At 43.0% G+C, this 20,769-nt stretch overlaps 1 protein-coding gene across 1 annotated transcript in view; it reads right to left on the bottom strand.

Moving 5' to 3' along the window:
- Positions 1-2,220: 2,220 nt before the first annotated feature.
- LOC115105705 (nectin-3-like protein) overlaps positions 2,221-20,769 on the bottom strand; it is a 97,812-nt gene continuing 79,263 nt past the window's right edge. Inside the window, exons 7-8 of the mRNA XM_029628012.2 lie at positions 16,834-16,936; positions 2,221-3,876 (exon numbers count right to left, since the gene is read on the bottom strand). Of these exons, the coding sequence (XP_029483872.1) occupies positions 3,709-3,876; positions 16,834-16,936 (271 nt within the window). The 3' untranslated portion in view covers positions 2,221-3,708. The remainder of the gene's footprint in view (positions 3,877-16,833; positions 16,937-20,769) is intronic.

Below are 20,769 nucleotides of genomic sequence, written 5' to 3'. Positions count from 1 at the left end.
CTGGTTTTCTTGTGCCTCTGTGTTAGACTAGGTTTTATAGATACGCTTTCAGAAACAATATGTTCCTCCCCCATTTAGATGTCATGAGCTGGACTTGGCTAATAGTGTTTGTCTCCCTGCTGTGGACTGCTCTGTAAACAACCTGCTGGCTGTTGTTCGGTGATAAACCACTGTTCTATAAACGGTCACAGATCAATGCTGAGAAAGAGGAATTAATTTATATCACTTCTGTGTTCTTCTTAGTCTGATTTATAGGTGTTTCACAGTGCTATAACGAGCAGAACTGGCTCTGTGCTCCACTGATTGAGTCATTCAGAGGGCTCGGTCTGTACTGTGAGGTGAGTAGGAACAGAAATACTACAATGCATTGAACGAGGCAAACACGCACACACTCACGCACATGCAGGCATGGTGAGAGACACACACATGCAGCCGATTTCAACAGATGGCACATCACCAAGTATGGTGCCCGTGATCACCCCTGAATGCTATTAAAGACTCGCCCCTCTCATCTCCCCTCCCTCATCCTTCATCCCTTCTTTTTTCACTGCTTCGCCACAAAGCCATCAATTATTCCATACCCGTCTCCATGTCACTGTATTTCTTCATCCACATTTTCCAGCAGCAAAATAAATAATGTGACAAACAGCTCAGGGGAAGAAGAAAGGCCAAGCCCCTCCTCTTAAGGGCAGTAAATTGCACGAGTCTGGCCCCCTATCCCCCGAGTCTGGTCCCCTATGAGAGAGAGAGAGAGAGAGAGAGAGAGAGAGAGAGAGAGAGAGAGAGAGAGAGAGAGAGAGAGAGAGAGAGAGAGTGTGTGGCTGCACTAGTTTAACAACACCTCAAAAGGTTTTAACCACTGTTATGGGTCACATATAATCACTCTCACGTCACCGTTTTACTCATGCAATAAAATGCTAATTAATTACTTAAAAATCATACAATGTGATTTTCTGGATTTTTGTTTTAGATTCCGTCTCTCACAGTTGAAGTGTACCTATGATAACAATTACAGACCTCTACATGCTTTGTAAGTAGGAAAACCTGCAAAATTGGCAGTGTATCAAATACTTGTTCTCCCCACTGTATCTGTCAATTGGACAGAGAGCTGGCTGCGCTCTTCACACAGGTCTCCCTCAGGTGTCTCTGCAGGCATACGATTATTATAGATATATTTCTTGGCTGTACCTGCGTGCGAGACGTTCCTCATTCTCTATCTGGCCTGTACACCAGCACATTAACAGGGGAGCACTATTCATTAAACTAACAGGGAGAATGTATGTCTGGAAGAGGCCAGTACGCAGGACAGCTACTGGCCAAAAGAAGAAATCCCTCTGTGAACATGTGAACAAACTGAAAATCCATTCATAAACTCATATTTCATTTCTAAAATGTCTTGTTTTCCTTTAAGACCAGTCTAAATTAAACATTACATTTAACTATTTATGAGCTGATAGCCTTATGCAGGATGAGGTAGCCTCTTTAGGAATGTGCTGAGATCAGTTCCCAAACCACCAATGCTATCCTACACATACGATCATAACGATACTTAAGTTGTATAGTAGAACTACAAAAGTGAAACTAGCCCCTCACACACTTATGCCGTTCTACTCGTGCATCAGCAGGGCAGTTTGTTAGCTGATGGAAACTGAGCAAGGTTTGCCCAGGAATTGACACATTTGTATATTTTAATAGTTATTGCATTCCTGAGAGCTTATTCACCAGTGACAGGGAAACAAACAATGGCCTTATTGTGGGTTGGAGCTCAGCTAGAGCCCTGTTCCCTACCAGCCTGGCCACGAGAGGAGAACCAGCCTGGCCAGGAGAGGAGAACCAGCCTGGCCAGGAGAGGAGAACCAGCCTGGCCAGGAGAGGAGAACCAGCCTGGCCAGGAGAGGAGAAACAGCCTGGCCAGTAGAGGAGATCCAGCCTGGCCAGGAGAGGAGAACCAGCCTGGCCAGGAGAGGAGAACCAGCCTGGCCAGGAGAGGAGAACCAGCCTGGCCAGGAGAGGAGAAGCACAGAAGCCTAGATCATCAGCACTCTGTTATATGGGGCTCAGGTCCTTAGCAGAATCCTGTCTAGGGCTGATACTGCCCTTCCTATCATTTGACCATATATAAACAGAGTACTTATATTGTATAAATATGATGGTAAAAAAAAATACCACTGTGTAATAAACATAATGTTTAATATATATAAAAAAAAGAAAACACTGCATATATTTAACTAGTCACAATGGAAGAATTACAATTTTATAAACGGATCATATATATAGTGGAAAAAAATCCCCCTTCAAATATTAACATGGCACAAGAAAATTTCAAAAACTACAAACTTGCAATGAAAAAAACCAAAATATGATTTTCTCACTGACGAAAGAACGATTCATGTTTAAATTTCATGTAAGGAAGTAAATATTTTACATGATTCAGTTGACTTCTCAAAACACTAGAACTACACCACATTTATCTTTTCTGAACATTTTAGTTCTGAACATTTCTATACAGCGAATTTACATTATATGTTACTATCTGATATAGCCTACTCAGTGAAATACTTGATCCTGATGTAACACTGGTGCCTGGTCCTCCAGACCAGGATTTTCCAAATTCGCTACTGGGGCCCGCCCTGGGTGTACTTTTAGTTATTTTCCCCTTACACTATACAGCTGATTCAAATCATCAGAGCTTGATGACAAGTTGATTATCTAAATCACCTGTGTAGCGATAGGGCAGAAGACGAAACGTGCACCCGGGGGGCGTGCCAGGACCGAGTTCAGGAAACCCTGCTTCAGACAATGTTGCCATCTTTGTTCTTATACCAGAAAGTTAGAATCCTACTAAATTGGCTGCGTGTTTACCAGAACCATTTTGAGATATGTCTGATATTTATTACCACAATTATATAAATAATGATTACATTTATTTTAGTAGTTTAGCAGACGCTCTTATCAAGTGACTTACAGTTAGTGCATTCATCTTAAGATAGCTACCACATATCTCAGTCATAGTCAGTACATTTTTCCTCAATAAAGTAGCTATCAGCAAAGTCAGTGCTATTAGGGGGGAACAAGTCAAGTACTAGTGTTAGGGGGTGCTGTGGGATTATATAAGATGTTTTAATTAGGTTTAAATCTAATTCAAAAAGCATAACTGAACACAGGATTATCACATAATTACAATATCCCTATAGCTACAGTGACATAGTAACTTATTTAATTCCTATACATGTTAAATATTAGTATGGTGTTTTCATATTATTCCACTCCTATATATATATATATATATAGTACACAACAGAGATTAGTGCGTTGTTTTAAATATCTATTTTGTCGTACTGTACCAAGTCGGTTTCCTCCCATTCCCCCTACTGTTATGCTCTGTTTATTAATGTGGTTGGGAACAGAAAGGGTGTGTGGTGGTTTATGGTAGTGGAGTGGAGGGGGTGTATGGATGTGTTCCTTCGAGAAACTCAGCAGTTTATGCTTCGGCCTCATTAGTCTTGTTTCTTACAGCTGATAACTGCTGCTCTCAAATAAGTTTAAATGTGGAGTAGACACATCTGTGAAGGCTTGGTCAAATCATGAGCTGTTTCTTTGCCTGTGTTCTTCACATTGTAAAGGATGTCCTCTGTGAGCATACATGGCATGGCGTTGGGTGTGGGCGGGGTGAGTGACAGGTCCATAGAAGGGCTCAAGATGTGTCTGTCACACATAGTTTTCCCGGTGGTTGATGAAGATGCGGTCCGTCCCATGCTGGTGACACACCCATTCCTGATAAGACAGTGGTTGATGGGAGGGGCTTTGGGGTTCCTGGTGCGCGAGCCTGGTGGGTGTTCTCTCTGCCATCTCAAACCGTCTATCAGCCCTGCGAGCCTGCAACACACAACAAAGAGGACGGGATGACAATCTCAGTCGCTGTTGATATACAATAAACATATCATATTCCAGAAATGTTAAAAACTTTCCATTTCAATCCTAAATATATGCAGCTAAAAAAAAATATCAAGATGTGTGAGTTGAAAAGGATGTTGTTTAGGTTGGCACTGAATCAGTAGAGAGGGGCTCACAAAGGAGAGATGCTAATTGGATGGAAAGGACTGTTCTCCCAGTAGTCCAAACAGACAGCAGCCATTGTTAGAAATACTAGACCCAAGCTCTACATACACAGATATTAATTTAATAACAGGGAGAAAAGAAACCTTACTAGTGTGTGGTTTCAATAGTATTCTTGTCTGTGTGTGCATCTGATAAATTACTAAAATGTATATATTCTTGTAGTGTTATTTTCAGACATAACTGTAGTATACTGTAGTATTTACTGTAGTGTTTTGCAGACATGATAGTAGTATATTGTAGTAATTCGTTTAACGTGTGGGCTTGAGGAAACTTACTTGACAAATACTAAAAGAGCAAATTTTCCATAACCTGTACGTAGGAAAGACTGGAGTCTGGATAGTTCAGAGCTACTGCTATTTTCTATAACATGTATGGAACACAATACAGCATATGGTCTATACGTATGGTCTATTCTCAGTCATGGGTTGCACAAATTGGGATATAGGGTATGCGAATGGGTGGGGTATATGAAAATTAAATAATGTAGCATTACTAAGTAAAAAGACTAGTGTTTTTGCGGACATTACTGTAGTATTTACAATGCTATTCTACAGTATACTACAACATTCTATGTAATCACTACACGATCGAGGGGGATACTTAAGCAATAAGGCATGATGGGTTGTGGTATTTGACCAATATACCACGGCTAACTGCTGTTCTTAAGCACAACGCAAAGCGGAGTGCCTGGATGCAGGCATTATACCACAAACCCCCAAGGTGCCTTATTGCTATTATTTGAACATCTTGGCCATGTTCTGTTATAATCTCCACCCGGCACAGCCAGAAGAGGATGCTCTCTCTAATTCTCTCTTTCTTTCTCTCTCTCGGAGGACCTGAGCCCTAGGACCGTGCCCCAGGACTACCTGACATGATGACTCCTTGCTGTCCCCAGTCCACCTGACTGTGCTGCTGCTCCAGTTTCAACTGTTCTGCCTTATTATTATTCGACCATGCTGGTCATTTATGAACATTTGAACATCTTGGCCATGTTCTGTTATAATCTCCACCCGGCACAGCCAGAAGAGGACTGGCCACCCCACATAGCCTGGTTCCTCTCTAGGTTTCTTCCTAGGTTTTGGCCTTTCTAGGGAGTTTTTCCTAGCCACCGTGCTTCTACACCTGCATTGCTTGCTGTTTGGGGTTTTAGGCTGGGTTTCTGTACAGCACTTTGAGATATCAGCTGATGTACGAAGGGCTATATAAATAAATTTGATTTGATTTGATTATAAACTAGTTGCCAATGTAGTTAGAGCAGTAAAAATACATATTTTGTCATACCCTTGGTATACGGTCTGATATACCACGGCTGTCAGCCAATCAAGAGAGAGACACTCAAGTGTTTTAGTACTATATCTCTTGACACAATGATGAAAATAATCATGGCCTCTAAACCTTCAAGCTGCATACTGGACCCTAACTAAACTACTGAAAGAGCTGCTTCCTGTGCTTGGCCCTCCTATGTTGAACATAATAAACGGCTCTCTATCCACCGGATGTGTACCAAACTCAATAAAAGTGGCAGTAATAAAGCCTCTCTTGAAAAAGCCAAACCTTGACCCAGAAAATATAAAAACTATCGGCCTATATCGAATCTTCCATTCCTCTCAAAGATTTTAGAAAAGGCTGTTGCGCAGCAACTCACTGAAGACAAACAATGTATACGAAATGCTTCAGTCTGGTTTTAGACCCCATCATAGCACTGAGACTGCACTTGTGAAGGTGGTAAATAACCTTTTAATGGCATCAGACCGAGGCTCTGCATCTGTCCTCGTGCTCCTAGACCTTAGTGCTGCTTTTAATACCATCAATCACCACATTCTTTTGGAGAGATTGGAAACCCAAATTGGTCTACACGGACATGTTCAGGCCTGGTTTAGATCTTATCTGTCAGAAAGATATCAGTTTGTCTCTGTGAATGGTTTGTCCTCTGACAAATCACCTGTAAATTTCGGTGTTCCTCAAGGTTCTGTTTTAGGACCACTATTGTTTTCACTATATATTTTACCTCTTGGGGATGTCATTCGAAAACATAATGTTAACTTTCACTGCTATGCAGATGACACACAGCTGTACATTTCAATGAAACATGGTGAAGCCCCAAAATTGCCCTCGCTAGAAGCCTGTGCTTCAGACATAACGAAGTGGATGGCTGCAAACTTTCTACTTTTAAACTCGGACAAAACAGAGATTCTTGTTCTAGGTCTCAAGAAACAAAGAGATCATCTGTTGAATCTGACAATTAATCTTAATGGTTGTACAGTCGTCTCAAATAAAATTGTGAAGGACCTCGGCGTTACTCTGGAACCTGACCTCTCTTTTGACGAACATATCAAGACTGTTTCAAGGACAGCTTTTTTCCATCTACATAACATTGCAAAAATCAGAAACTTTCTGTCCAAAAATGATGCAGAAAAATTTATCCATGCTTTTGTTACTTCTAGGTTAGACTACTGCAATGGTCTACTTTCCGGCTACCCGGATAAAGCACTAAATAAACTTCAGTTAGTGCTAAATACGGCTGCTAGAATCCTAACTAGAACCAACAAATTTGATCATATTACTCCAGTGCTAGCCTTCCTACACTGGCTTCCTGTCAAGGCAAGGGCTGATTTCAAGGTTTTACTGCTAACCTACAAAGCATTACATGGGCTTGCTCCTACATATCTCTCTGATTTGGTCCTGCCGTACATACCTACACGTACGCTACGGGCACAAGACGCAGGCCTCCTAATTGTGCCTAGAATTTCTAAGCAAACAGCTTGAGGCAGGGCTTTCTCCTATAGAGCTCCATTTTTATGGAATGGTCTGCCTACCCATGTGAGAGACCTGTAAGTCTTTAATGAAGACTCATCTCTTCAGTGGGTCATATGATTGAGTGTAGTCTGGCCCAGGAGTGTGAAGGTGAATGGAAAGGCTCTGGAGCAACGAACCGCCCTTGCTGTCTCTGCCTGGCCGGTTCCTTTCTTTCCACTGGGATTCTCTGCCTCTAACCCTATTACAGGGGCTGAGTCATTGGCTTACTGGTGGTCTTTCATGCCGTCCCTAGGAGGGGTGTGTCACTTGAGTGGGTTGAGTCACTGATGTGATCTTCCTGTCTGGGTTGAACATTTGAACATCTTGGCCATGTTCTGTTATAATCTCCACCCGGCACAGCCAGAAGAGGACTGGCCACCCCTCATAGCCTGGTTCCTCTCTAGGTTTCTTCCTAGGTTTTGGCCTTTCTAGGGAGTTTTTCTAGCCAACGTGCTTCAACACCTGCATTGCTTGCTGTTTGGGGTTTTAGGCTGGGTTTCTGTACAGCACTTTGAGATATCAGCTGATGTACGAAGGGCTATATAAATACATTTGATTTGATTTGATTTGATCAACATTCAGGACTCGAACCACCCAGTTTATAATACAGTTTATCCCATGGCATTGTTGAATACTCCTTTCGGATTGACTTGAAGGGAATTCTAGTGTGTGCATCATTTCCCAATAACATACAGTATATTTGCACGGTATAATTCAATGGCTATAGATCATTTTTACAAGTTTTGTTTGACCTGCTTTTGAAAGCAAAAGTCGAATTGAAAACAGTATTGGTATTGTTGAATTCTGTTTTCATAATAGCAAGCTAGGATTGATGGTTTGGTAGGCTAAACTAGCAAGTATGTTTGTTTGGTTACCATGGCAACTACTGTTGCTATCTAGTAAACTTGCTAGCTACTTCAGTGGGTGTTGAACACATTTCAACGCATGCACATCTTGGAACACACCTTCCACGTTGTTCATTATTTTCCATAGAATACATAGCCCATCGTTGATCATTCTTTACGAGTAGTATAGCTAGTATTCTAGAGTATACTACAAAATGATATTATTCTTTAAGTACTAATTACACATGATCAAGGGATATTACAGTGTATAGTATAGTACTCAAATCAAATCAAATCCAATTGTATTTGTCACATACACATGGTTAGCAGATGTTAATGCGAGTGTAGCGAAATGCTTGTGCTTCTAGTTCCGACAATGCAGTAATAACCAACAAGTAATCTACTAACAATTCCAAAACTACTGTCTTATACACAGTGTAAGGGGATAAAGAATATGTACATAAAGATATATGAATGAGTGATGGTACAGAGCAGCATAGGCAAGATACAGTAGATGGTATCGAGTACAGTATATACATATGAGATGAGTATGTAAACAAAGTGGCATAGTTAAAGTGGCTACTGATACATGTATTACATAAGGATGCAGTCGATGATATAGAGTACAGTATATACGTATGCATATGAGATGAATAATGTAGGGTATGTAACATTATATTAGGTAGCATTGTTTAAAGTGGCTAGTGATATATTTGACATCATTTCCCATCAATTCCCATTATTAAAGTGGCTGGAGTTGAGTCAGTGTCAGTGTGTTGGCAGCAGCCACTCAATGTAATTGGTGGCTGTTTAACAGTCTGATGGCCTTGAGATAGAAGCTGTTTTTCAGTCTCTCGGTCCCAGCTTTGATGCACCTGTACTGACCTCGCCTTCTGGATGATAGCGGGGTGAACAGGCAGTGGCTCGGCTGGTTGTTGTCCTTGATGATCTTTATGGCCTTCCTGTAACATCGGGTGGTGTAGGTGTCCTGGAGGGCAGGTAGTTTGCCCCCGGTGATGCGTTGTGCAGACCTCACTACCCTCTGGAGAGCCTTGCGGTTGTGGGCGGAGCAGTTGCCGTACCAGGTGGTGATACAGCCCGCCAGGATGCTCTCGATTGTGCATCTGTAGAAGTTTGTGAGTGCTTTTGGTGACAAGCCGAATTTCTTCAGCCTCCTGAGGTTGAAGAGGCGCTGCTGCGCCTTCTTCACGATGCTGTCTGTGTGAGTGGACCAATTCAGTTTGTCTGTGATGTGTATGCCGAGGAACTTTTTTTTAAACTTACTACCCTCTCCACTACTGTTCCATCGATGTGGATAGGGGGGTGTTCCCTCTGCTGTTTCCTGAAGTCCACAATCATCTCCTTAGTTTTGTTGACGTTGAGTGTGAGGTTATTTTCCTGACACCACACTCTGAGGGCCCTCACCTCCTCCCTGTAGGCCGTCTCGTCGTTGTTGGTAATCAAGCCTACCACTGTTGTGTCGTCCGCAAACTTGATGGTTGAGTTGGAGGCGTGCGTGGCCACGCAGTCGTGGGTGAACAGGGAGTACAGGAGAGGGCTCAAAACGCACCCTTGTGGGGCCCCAGTGTTGAGGATCAGCGGGGTGGAGATGTTGTTGCCTACCCTCACCACCTGGGGGCGGCCCGTCAGGAAGTCCAGTACCCAGTTGCACAGGGCGGGGTCGAGACCCAGGGTCTTGGAGGGTAGGCAACAACATCTTGTTGTTGAGCTTGGAGGGTACTATGGTGTTAAATGCCGAGCTGTAGTCGATGAACAGCATTCTCACATAGGTATTCCTCTTGTCCAGATGGGTTAGGGCAGTGTGCAGTGTGGTTGAGATTGCATCGTCTGTGGACCTATTTGGGCGGTAAGCAAATTGGAGTGGGTCTAGGGTGTCAGGTAGGGTGGAGGTGATATGGTCCTTGACTAGTCTCTCAAAGCACTTCATGATGATGGAAGTGAGTGCTACGGGGCGGTAGTCGTTTAGCTCAGTTACCTTAGCTTTCTTGGGAACAGGAACAATGGTGGCCCTCTTGAAGCATGTGGGAACAGCAGACTGGTATAGGGATTGATTGAATATGTCCGTAAACACACCGGCCAGCTGGTCTGCGCATGCCCTGAGGGCGCGGCTGGGGATGCTGTCTGGGCCTGCAGCCTTGCGAGGGTTAACACGTTTAAATGTCTTACTCACCTCGGCTGCAGTGAAGGAGAGTCCGCATGTTTTCGTTGCAGGCCGTGTCAGTGGCACTGTATTGTCCTCAAAGCGGGCAAAAAAGTTATTTAGTCTGCCTGGGAGCAAGACATCCTGGTCCGTGACTGGGCTGGTTTTCTTCTTGTAGTCCGTGATTGACTGTAGACCCTGCCACATACCTCTTGTGTCTGAGCCGTTGAATTGAGATTCTACTTTGTCTCTACTGACGCTTAGCTTGTTTGATAGCCTTGCGGAGGGAATAGCTGCACTGTTTGTATTCGGTCATGTTACCAGTCACCTTGCCCTGATTAAAAGCAGTGGTTCGCGCTTTCAGTTTCACACGAATGCTGCCATCAATCCACAGTTTCTGGTTAGGGAATGTTTTAATTGTTGCTGTGGGAACGACATCTTCAACGCACGTTCTAATGAACTCACACACCGAATCAGCGTATTCGTCAATGTTGTTATCTGACGCAATACGAAACATATCCCAGTCCACGTGATGGAAGCAGTCTTGTAGTGTGGAGTCAGCTTGGTCGGACCAGCGTTGGACAGACCTCAGCGTGGGAGCTTCTTGTTTTAGTTTCTGTCTGTAGGCAGGGATCAACAAAATGGAGTCGTGGTCAGCTTTTCCGAAAGGAGGGCGGGGCAGGGCCTTATATGCGTCGCGGAAGTTAGAGTAACAATGATCCAAGGTTTTTCCACCCCTGGTTGCGCAATCGAAATGCTGATAAAATTTAGGGAGTCTTGTTTTCAGATTAGCCTTGTTAAAATCCCCAGCTACAATGAATGCAGCCTCCGGATAAATGGATTCCAGTTTGCAAAGAGTCAAATAAAGTTCGTTCAGAGCCATCGATGTGTCTGCTTGGGGGGGAATATATACGGCTGTGATTATAATCGAAGAGAATTCTCTTGGTAGATAATGCGGTCGACATTTGATTGTGAGGAATTCTAAATCAGGTGAACAGAAGGATTTGAGTTCCTGTATGTTTCTTTCATCACACCATGTCTCGTTAGCCATAAGGCATACGCCCCCGCCCCTGTTCTTACCAGAAAGATGTTTGTTTCTGTCGGCGCGATGTGTGGAGAAACCCGCTGGCTGCACCGCCTCCGATAGCGTCTCTCCAGTGAGCCATGTTTCCGTGAAGCAAAGAACGTTACAGTCTCTGATGTCCCTCTGGAATGCTACCCTTGCTCGGATTTCATCAACCTTGTTGTCAAGAGACTGGACATTGGCGAGAAGAATGCTAGGGAGTGGTGCACGATGTGCCCGTCTCCGGGAGTCTGACCAGAAGACCGCCTCGTTTCCCTCTTTTACGGAGTCGTTTTTTGGGGTCGCCGCATGGGATCCATTCTGTTGTCCTGGTTGAAAGGCAGAACACAGGATCCGCGTCGCGAAAATCATATTCTTGGTCGTACTGATGGTGAGTTGACGCTGATCTTATATTCAGTAGTTCTTCTCGACTGTATGTAATGAAACCTAAGATGACCTGGGGTACTAATGTAAGAAATAACACGTAAAAAAACCTAAAAACTGCATAGTTTCCTAGGAACGCGAAGCGAGGCGGCCATCTCTGTCGGCACCGGTACTCTCCAGTATACTACATTTCACTACAGTTTACAACAGAATTCTAAGTACTATAATATTCTATAGTAAACTGTAGTATTTTTCCATGTGGGATGTTAGGAGCAGTGTGGTGTTGTAGTACAACAACCCTAACCTAACCCTAGCTTCATGTCTACATCACTGTTCAACCTTAAACCTTAACCACAACCCTAACCTAACCCTAGCTTCATGTCTACATCACTGTTCAACCTTAACCACAACCCTAACCTAACCCTAGCTTCATGTCTACATCACTGTTCAACCTTAAACCTTAACCACAACCCTAACCTAACCCTAGCTTCATGTCTACATCACTGTTCAACCTTAACCACAACCCTAACCTAACCCTAGCTTCATGTCTACATCACTGTTCAACCTTAAACCTCAACCTCAACCCTAACCTAACCCTAGCTTCATGTCTACATCACTGTTCAACCTTAAACCTTAACCACAACCCTAACCTAACCCTAGCTTCATGTTCAACCTTAAACATCACAACCAACCTAACCCTAAATCACTGTTCAACCTTAACCACAACCCTAACCTAACCCTAGCTTCATGTCTACATCACTGTTCAACCTTAACCACAACCCTAACCTAACCCTAGCTTCATGTCTACATCACTGTTCAACCTTAACCCACATCACTGTTCAACCTAAACCTCAACCCAACCCTAGCTTCATGTCTACATCACTGTTCAACCTTAAACCTTAACCACAACCCTAACCTAACCCTAGCTTCATGTCTACATCACTGTTCAACCTTAAACCTCAACCTCAACCCTAACCTAACCCTAGCTTCATGTCTACATCACTGTTCAACCTTAAACCTTAACCACAACCCTAACCTAACCCTAGCTTCATGTCTACATCACTGTTCAACCTTAAACCTTAACCACAACCCTAACCTAACCCTAGCTTCATGTCTACATCACTGTTCAACCTTAACCACAACCCTAACCTAACCCTAGCTTCATGTCTACATCACTGTTCAACCTTAAACCTTAACCACAACCCTAACCTAACCCTAGCTTCATGTCTACATCACTGTTCAACCTTAACCACAACCCTAACCTAACCCTAGCTTCATGTCTACATCACTGTTCAACCTTAAACCTCAACCTCAACCCTAACCTAACCCTAGCTTCATGTCTACATCACTGTTCAACCATAAACCTTAACCACAACCCTAACCTAACCCTAGCTTCATGTCTACATCACTGTTCAACCTTAAACCTCAACCTCAACCCTAACCTAACCCTAGCTTCATGTCTACATCACTGTTCAACCTTAAACCTTAACCACAACCCTAACCTAACCCTAGCTTCATGTCTACATCACTGTTCAACCTTAAACCTTAACCACAACCCTAACCCCAGATGTAGCCCTAACCCTAGCACCACCTGCAACCCTACACATAATAAAGTGTATAGTTTTAATGTCACGGGCACAAGTACAGTGAAATGCCTTTCTTGCAAGTTCCAAACCCAACAATGCAGTAATCAATATCGATGTGGCACTAAAAATAACATAAGAGCAAAAACACACAAGAAATAAAAATTAAGTAACAAGCTATTTACAGGGTCAGTTCCAATACCATAATTTACAATGTGCAGGAATATTGGAGTGATAGAGATAAATACTGCATGTATTGGGTAAGGTGACTACGCATCAGGATATATGATAAACAGAGAAGCAGTAGCATAAATTATGATTGTATGTGAGCATGTGTGTATGTGTGTAGAGTCAGTATAAATGTGTGTGCATGTTATGTGTGTTGTCGTGTCTTTACTATCATTAACTGAAGACTGATAGTTTTTATCAAAGATTCTCTGTAATTAGTTATTACGTGATTAGACTGATTAATCATGTAACCGTAATTACTAGGAAGTCGGGGCACCAAGGAAAAATATTCAGATTACAAAGTTATCATTTCCTAAAATAACTTTTCAGATATTTTATCTGATCAATTAGTCTTCCAATTAATGAATTATTTACTTTACCTCACGTTAGTCTCATTCCAAACTTCGTAAATTGTTGGTTATCTGCACAAACCCAGTCTTCACTATGAGTCATCCATACATCAATTGTCTTAAATCATTTATTTATTACTAAGTAATTCACAGAAATGCATAAACAAACAAACAAACAAGGTAAATGTGGTTAAATGAAATGATAGGAGAATGTGCCCTAGTGGGCTAAACCGGCATGGTGGCTTGTTAGACAAAAGGGGAAGTGGGGGTCGACGAAGAAGTCACTACAGTGATAATTATAACAATTGAAATGCTAATCCTTTGCACATGAACGCTCATTCATTCGGGAACAATTGCAATCAATATATATATATTTATGCTCAGTGTGTCGTCTTGATCTCTGGTGAAAAGTTAGTTTCTTTTGTAGAATTGTCCGTCTCTCTCCCTTTCTCTCTCGGTTGTGGTTAGAGGGGATAGTTCAGAGTGACATTCATTCATTTGTGTTTCGGCGGTTGTCTTTCTTCGCGTTCAATGATACCAAATTCCTAGCTGCAGACTAGTAATTAATATCAAAGACTTGTTCTTATTCTGTCGGCATCGACAGTCTAAGAGTTTAACCACGTGGTATGGTTAAAAGATTCAGCAATGGTCTACAACCTTTGTGCTCCGGTGATTGAGAGAAACATGGTCTGCAACCTTTAGCCATCTCGTAATTGAGGTAAGCTCGGTCTGCTGATCGAAAACCCGAGTGGGGGTTTTATTCAGAAGGCTGTCCCAGGAGGCCTGACCCTAACTGGGCTCAGGGGCGGTCCTCTGATTTAGTTCAAATCAAAAGGGAATTGTATTTTTCTTCATTAAACAGTCCAAAATCATACTACACAATTATACAAACAGTATCATACTCACTCATTCATCTTATACAACAATTAGATGTAAACCTCATATCTGAGGCTATTATATAAACAGCTTTATGGTAATGTGGCCACACCGTCTCCCATGAGCTTCCCCAAGTTGTAACAAACGGACCAGTTCGTAGCTGGATTCTTCATTTTTTATACTTTCTCCGGAAGATTACATTTGTTCATACCTCAAGTTCTGTGAGGTGGAAGGATTTCCTTTGTTCTCCATGAAAATCTACTCTCTCTAAACTGTGTGGCCATGTGGCAGGGTCTTCTCAGGAATTTACGACCTCTCTGACCACAGCAACTTAGTTGAAGGAGGCAAAGGGGGAGGAAGGGAGAGGGGGATGGGGCTTGCTATAGCCAAAGAGGCCAACGTCATGACAGTGTGTTGGAGTGTCAGTGTGCGTGAGTGTGTAGAGTCCTGTGAGTGTGCAGAGACAGTGCAAAAAAAAAAAAAAAATACAAGGGTCAACTCAGATATTCTGTGTAGCCATTATTTTAGCTATTTGGCAGTCTTATGGTTTGGGGATAGAAATGGTTCAGAAGCCTGTTGGTGTCAGATTTGATGCACCGGTACCGATTGTCACGCAGAAGCAGAGAAAACAGTCTATGGCTTGGGTGGCTGGAGTATTTAACAATTGTACGGGCCTTCCTTTCACACCGCCTGATATAGAGGTCCTTGATGGCAGGGAGCATGACCCCAGTGATGTACTGGGCTGTCTGCACCACCCTCTGTAGTGCCATGCAATTGAGGGTGGTGCAGTTGTCATTCCAAGCAGTGATGCAGCCAGTCAAGATGCTCTTAACCTCTTGCTTCTACTCGGGACGCTTGCGTCCCAACTAGAGCTCTGGAAATGCAAATGCACTACACTAAATGCTAATAGTATTAGTTAAAACTCAAACGTTCATTAAAATACACATGCAGGGTATTGAATTAAAGCTACACTCGTTGTGAATCCAGGCAACAAGTCAGATTTTTAAAATGCTTTTCGGCGAAAGCATAAGAAGCTATTATCTGATAGCATGTAACAATACACTACAACACAAAAGACCCGCAGGGGATGTAAACAAAATAATTAGCATATTCGGCGCTACACAAACCGCACAATAAAATAGAAAACATTCATTACCTTTCACCATCTTCTTTGTTGGCACTCCTAGATGTCCCATAAACACTATTGGGTCTTTTTTTCGATTAAATCGGTCCATATATAGCCTAGATATCATTATATGTAGACTGTGTGATAAACGAAAAGAACAGCGTTTCATAACGTAACGTCATTTTTTTAAATTCAAAAAGTCGACGATAAACTTTCACAAAACACTTCGAAATACTTTCGTAATGCAACTTTAGGTATTAGTAAACGTTAATAAGCGATAAAATTCATCAGGAGGCGATGTAAAAATCATTAGCTGTCCGTCTGGAAAAATGTCCGGCTAGAAACTCAACCAAAATATCTGGTCCTAGACCTGAAGAAATGCGCTGCCTTGCATGTGTTTGACCAAGAAAAAACTCGTAGGCAAATGACAAGACTCTAGACACCGTGTGGAAGCTGTAGGTACTGCAACCTCAGCCAATTAATTGTGGTTCACCTTTATCAGTGGGTTCAAGTAGCGCAGCAATATATTTTTCCATTTTCAGTGATCAGTTTTTCCTGTGCTTTTCGATGTAAATGCCGTTCTGGTAAAGCCACAGCAGTGATTTAACCAGTTTTATAAACGTCTGAGTGTTTTCTATCCACACAGACTAAGCAAATGCATATACTATATTCCTGGCATGAGTAGCAGGGCGCTGAAATGTTGCGCGATTTTTAACAGAATGTTCAAAAAAGTAGAGGGTAGAAGCAAGAGGTTAATGGTGCAGCTGCATAACTTTTTAAGAATTTGAGGGCCCATACCAAACCTTTACCACTTCCTGAAAGGGAAGAGGAGCTGTCTCGCCTTCTACACAACTGTGTGCGTGTGAGTGGACCAATTTAAGTCCTTATTGATTTAGACCCTGAGGAACATGAAGCTCTCGACCCTCTGCATTGCAGCCCTGTCGATGTGGATGGGGTATGCTCGCTACTCCGTTTCCTGTAGTCCACGATCAGCTCCTTGGTCTTACTGACGTTGAGGGAGAGGTTGTCGTCTTGACAGGTTGTTGCCAGTGATCAGGCCTAATACATTTCATCAGCAATATTGATGATGGTTGGAGTCGTGTTTGGCCACGCAGTTGTGGGTGAAGAGGGAGTACAGGAGGGGATTAAGCCCACACCCCTGTGGGGCCCCTGTGTTGAGGGTCAGCGTGGCGGAGGTGATGTTGCCTACCCTCACCACCTGGGGTTGGCCCTTCAGGAAATCCAGGATCTAGTTGCAGAGGGCGGTGTTCAATAATAGCAGTGTAGCAGTGCAGTGTTTACCTGTGACAGGGAGGCCACCTGTGGTGCATGGACAGCCAGAGGGATGGCTGGGGGTCTCTCTGTGTATGGAGGAGGTGGCTTGTGTGTTGGAGGTAGATCAATCCTGCAGGGAGACAGGAGAAAATAAAAAACATTTGATGTCACTCTTAAAATGTAAGCAGACAGTGACTAAAACTCACACCGTAAGACATATTATTGTGAGATGGCAAACCAGGTAATTGCAAAGTGGTTGGACCAGATTAATTCAATTGTTAGGAACGGTTTCCACTGTGAATTAAATCAATTGCAGACTAGAATTGACAGGTGCTAAGCCGGGTTGAATAGAATCATTAGGTTAACATCCATCCCTAATCAAGGCTCACCTCACGCTTGGCTTACCAATCAACCTAATCTCCTCCCACATCCTTCAAACCCCACTCAAGTTCCCCTCAACATCAATCCCCCTCCACCAGCAAAACACTGACCAACTCCCCTCCAATGGATCCTATTCTAAACACTAGTCGTAAAAACCATCCTCCTACTTCGCCTCACACAACCATCACAGCATCTTCACTCCACTACACTGTCAGCTCTTTCCTCTACACTTTACTCCTGTTTTGGAGAGATGTAGTATCATCGCTCTTGCTCTAACTCCAAATTGTTGTCCTTCACCCAGGTCATACAAACAGGGACATGTAATGTTAGGCTGTGGATGTACTTCCTATTATTGTAGTGATGACCCTCACACTCCAGAGAATTGGAAAGCAGCTTGAGTTCATAGTTAATTTTTGCAACCTTCCCCCACTGATCAAAAACATATACACTTGGACCTGTGGTCATTTATTACCTCTCGTCATAATCATTGATTTCTAAAAAGATTGATCACCCTAAAGTGCATCCCTTATAACTAACTGCCTTACTCCTAGGACTCCAGCTCCTTCTCTCCTACTTGGATGACACCTGGAGAGAAGACATGGTTGATGTATAGTTAATGAACTTGTGTGTGTTTCCCACAGTAGCCTGTGTGACAGTAGACTGCACCGGATCCATTAGGAGAAGACCTGGGCTTTAATGTGTGTGTGATGACAAAGAGGGATGAGGCCTGGAACCACTCAGCCGGGCCCACAGGGTCAATAGGGACGCCCTCAGGGGGACACAGCCGGGGTTACACTCAGGACGACCGCCTTTTTTTTGGCATCAGACACACACCAAGATGGCCAAGAGTAGAGTAGACACACCCGTCTGGACCTGTGTGTGTGTGTGTGTGTGTGTGTGTGTGTGTGTGTGTGTGTGTGTGTGTGTGTGTGTGTGTGTGTGTGTGTGTGTGTGTGTGTGTGTGTGTGTGTGTGTGTGTGTGTGTGTGTGTGTGTGTGCGCGTTTGTGTGGTGTGTTTGAGTAGTCGAGTAATGTGGCACACACACACGCATGCAGGGACAGAAAGTATTTTTTTCCATTCGCACACAGCTGTTCAATACTGGGTTTCAGATCAGGGTCATGTTTCTTTTGGCCAGACTGGATGTATTAGAGTCTTCTCCAACAGTCAGACTGAGAATCTGCTCTCACACTCACCAGCTCCAAGGCCGTGGGGACAAACGGCTGTAGAATCCAAATGTGAAACTCCAGTGAAAGAGCCAGAGTCGAGATTTAACAAAGCGATCAGACTACTATCATAATGGTTAAATAACACCTTGGATCAATGGCGAAACTAGTGAAACAATCTAGGCTTATTATCACCATTATTATCAGGATTAAACTAGTGCTCTTAATCAGAAACTGCTAGAATGTAAGGATAGGGTGAGTAAGAGTCAAGCATACATTCAGTTGAAGTCGGAAGTTTACATACACTTAGGTTAGAGTCATTAAAACTAGTTTTTCAACCCCTCCAAAAATGTCTTGTTAACAAACTATAGTTTTGGCAAGTCGGTTAGGACATCTACTTTGTGAATGACACAAGTCATTTTTCCAACAATTGTTTACAGACAGATGATTTCACTTATAATTCACTGTATCACAATTCCAGTGGGTCAGAAGTTTACATAAACTAAGTTGACTGTGCCTTTAAACAGCTTGCAAAATTCCAGAAAATGATGTCATGGCTTTAGAAGCTTATGATAGGCTAATTGACATAATTTGAGTTAATTGGAGGTGTACCTGTGGATGTATTTTAAGGCCTACCTTCAAACTCAGTGGGAAAATTGTAAAATTAAAAGAAATCAACCAAGACCTCAGAAAAAAAAATTGTAGACCACAGATCTGGTATATCCTTGGAAGCAATTTCCAAACGCCTGAAGGTACCACGTTCATCTGTACAAACAATAGTACCCAAGTATAAACACCATGGGACCACGCAGCCATCATACCGCTCAGGAAGGAGACGCTTTCTGGCGTCTAGAGATGAACGTACTTTGGTGCGAATGGGGAAAATCAATCCCAGAACAACACCAATGGACCTTGTGAAGATGCTGGAGGAAACAGGTACAAAAGTATCTATATCCACAGTGCAACGAGTCCTATATCGACATAACCTGAAAGGCCGCTCAGCAAGGAAGAAGCCACTGCTCCAAAACCGCCATAAAAAAGCCAGACTACGGTTTGCAACTGCACAAACTACTTTTTGGAGAAATGTCCTCTGGTCTGATGAAACAAAAATAGAACTGTTTGGCCATAATGACCATTGTTATGTTTGGAGGAAAAAGGTGGAGGCTTGCAAGCCGAAGAACACTATCCCAACAGTGAAGCACGGGGGCGGCAGCATCATGTTGTGGGGGTGCTTCTCTGCAGGAGGGACTGGTGCACTTCACAAAATAGATGGCATCATGAGGGAGGAAAAGTATGTGGATATATTGAAGCAACATCTCAAGACATCAGTCAGGAATTTAAAGCTTGGTCGCAACTTATTGTGTGAAGCTTGTGGAAGACTACCTGAAACGTTTGACCCAAGTTAAGCGATTTAAAGGCAATGCTACCAAATACTAATTGAGTTTATGTAAACTTCTGACCCACTGGGAATGTGATGAAAGAAATAAAAGCTGAAATAAATAATTCTCTCTACTATTATTCTGACATTTCACATTCTTAAATAAAGTGGTGATCCTAACTGACCTAAGACAGGGAATGTTTCCTAGGATTAAATGTCAGGAATTGTGAAAAACAGAGTTTAAATGTGTATAAGGTGTATGTGCTAAAATGTATGTAAACTTCCAACTTCAACTGTATAATCAAACACGCATGTATGCACGCACGCACGCACGCACGCACGCACGCACGCACGCACGCACGCACGCACGCACGCACACACACACACACACACACACACACACACACACACAGAGAGAAATATCCAAACAACCCCACCTCCCGCAAGCTGAGAGGGTCTCCATAGGCTTTATCCTAAACTGCTACCATGACAGATGAATGAGAGCCTTTTAGCAGGACTGCCAACAGCCCAACAACTCCCATTCTCTCTATTGTAATGTACATCAATGTACTGTATTGTACATTCATGTATTAATTAATGTACATTATTCTGTATTGTAGTTGAACCCTCCCCTGCATGCAGTGTTTAACAGTGTGCAATGTACGTTAATAAAGGCTGTAGAACCACAGACTGATTGTTCCCACATTAGACACATCCTCCTCAGCTCACTGTGTTTATCTCTGTCTCCCTCATGAAGAACATCATCTGGGAGTGATGCTCTGCTAGGATCCGCCCACTTCTATGGAACGGGAGCGGCTGATTGGCCAGCTCGTCCCGGGTGTCAGAAACTGAATCTGTGACTGGACGGTGAGGAAATGCAGACAGACAGGGGAGGTGTGGGATTGAGGAGGCCTTTCATGAACAAAAGGGAAACAGAGATTATGTAATCCCTGTGGGGATAGAGATGCCGGGTGGATCTCCATATCTATGCTGTAATAGGAGGATAAACCAATGAGAAAAACATGCTATTGTTTTGCTTC

The sequence above is a fragment of the Oncorhynchus nerka genome, linkage group LG22 (assembly GCF_034236695.1).
Source record: "Oncorhynchus nerka isolate Pitt River linkage group LG22, Oner_Uvic_2.0, whole genome shotgun sequence".
NCBI lineage: Eukaryota > Metazoa > Chordata > Actinopteri > Salmoniformes > Salmonidae > Oncorhynchus > Oncorhynchus nerka.
Note: the sequence above shows the minus strand (reverse complement) of the source record. Positions and strands in the feature narration are given on the sequence as shown.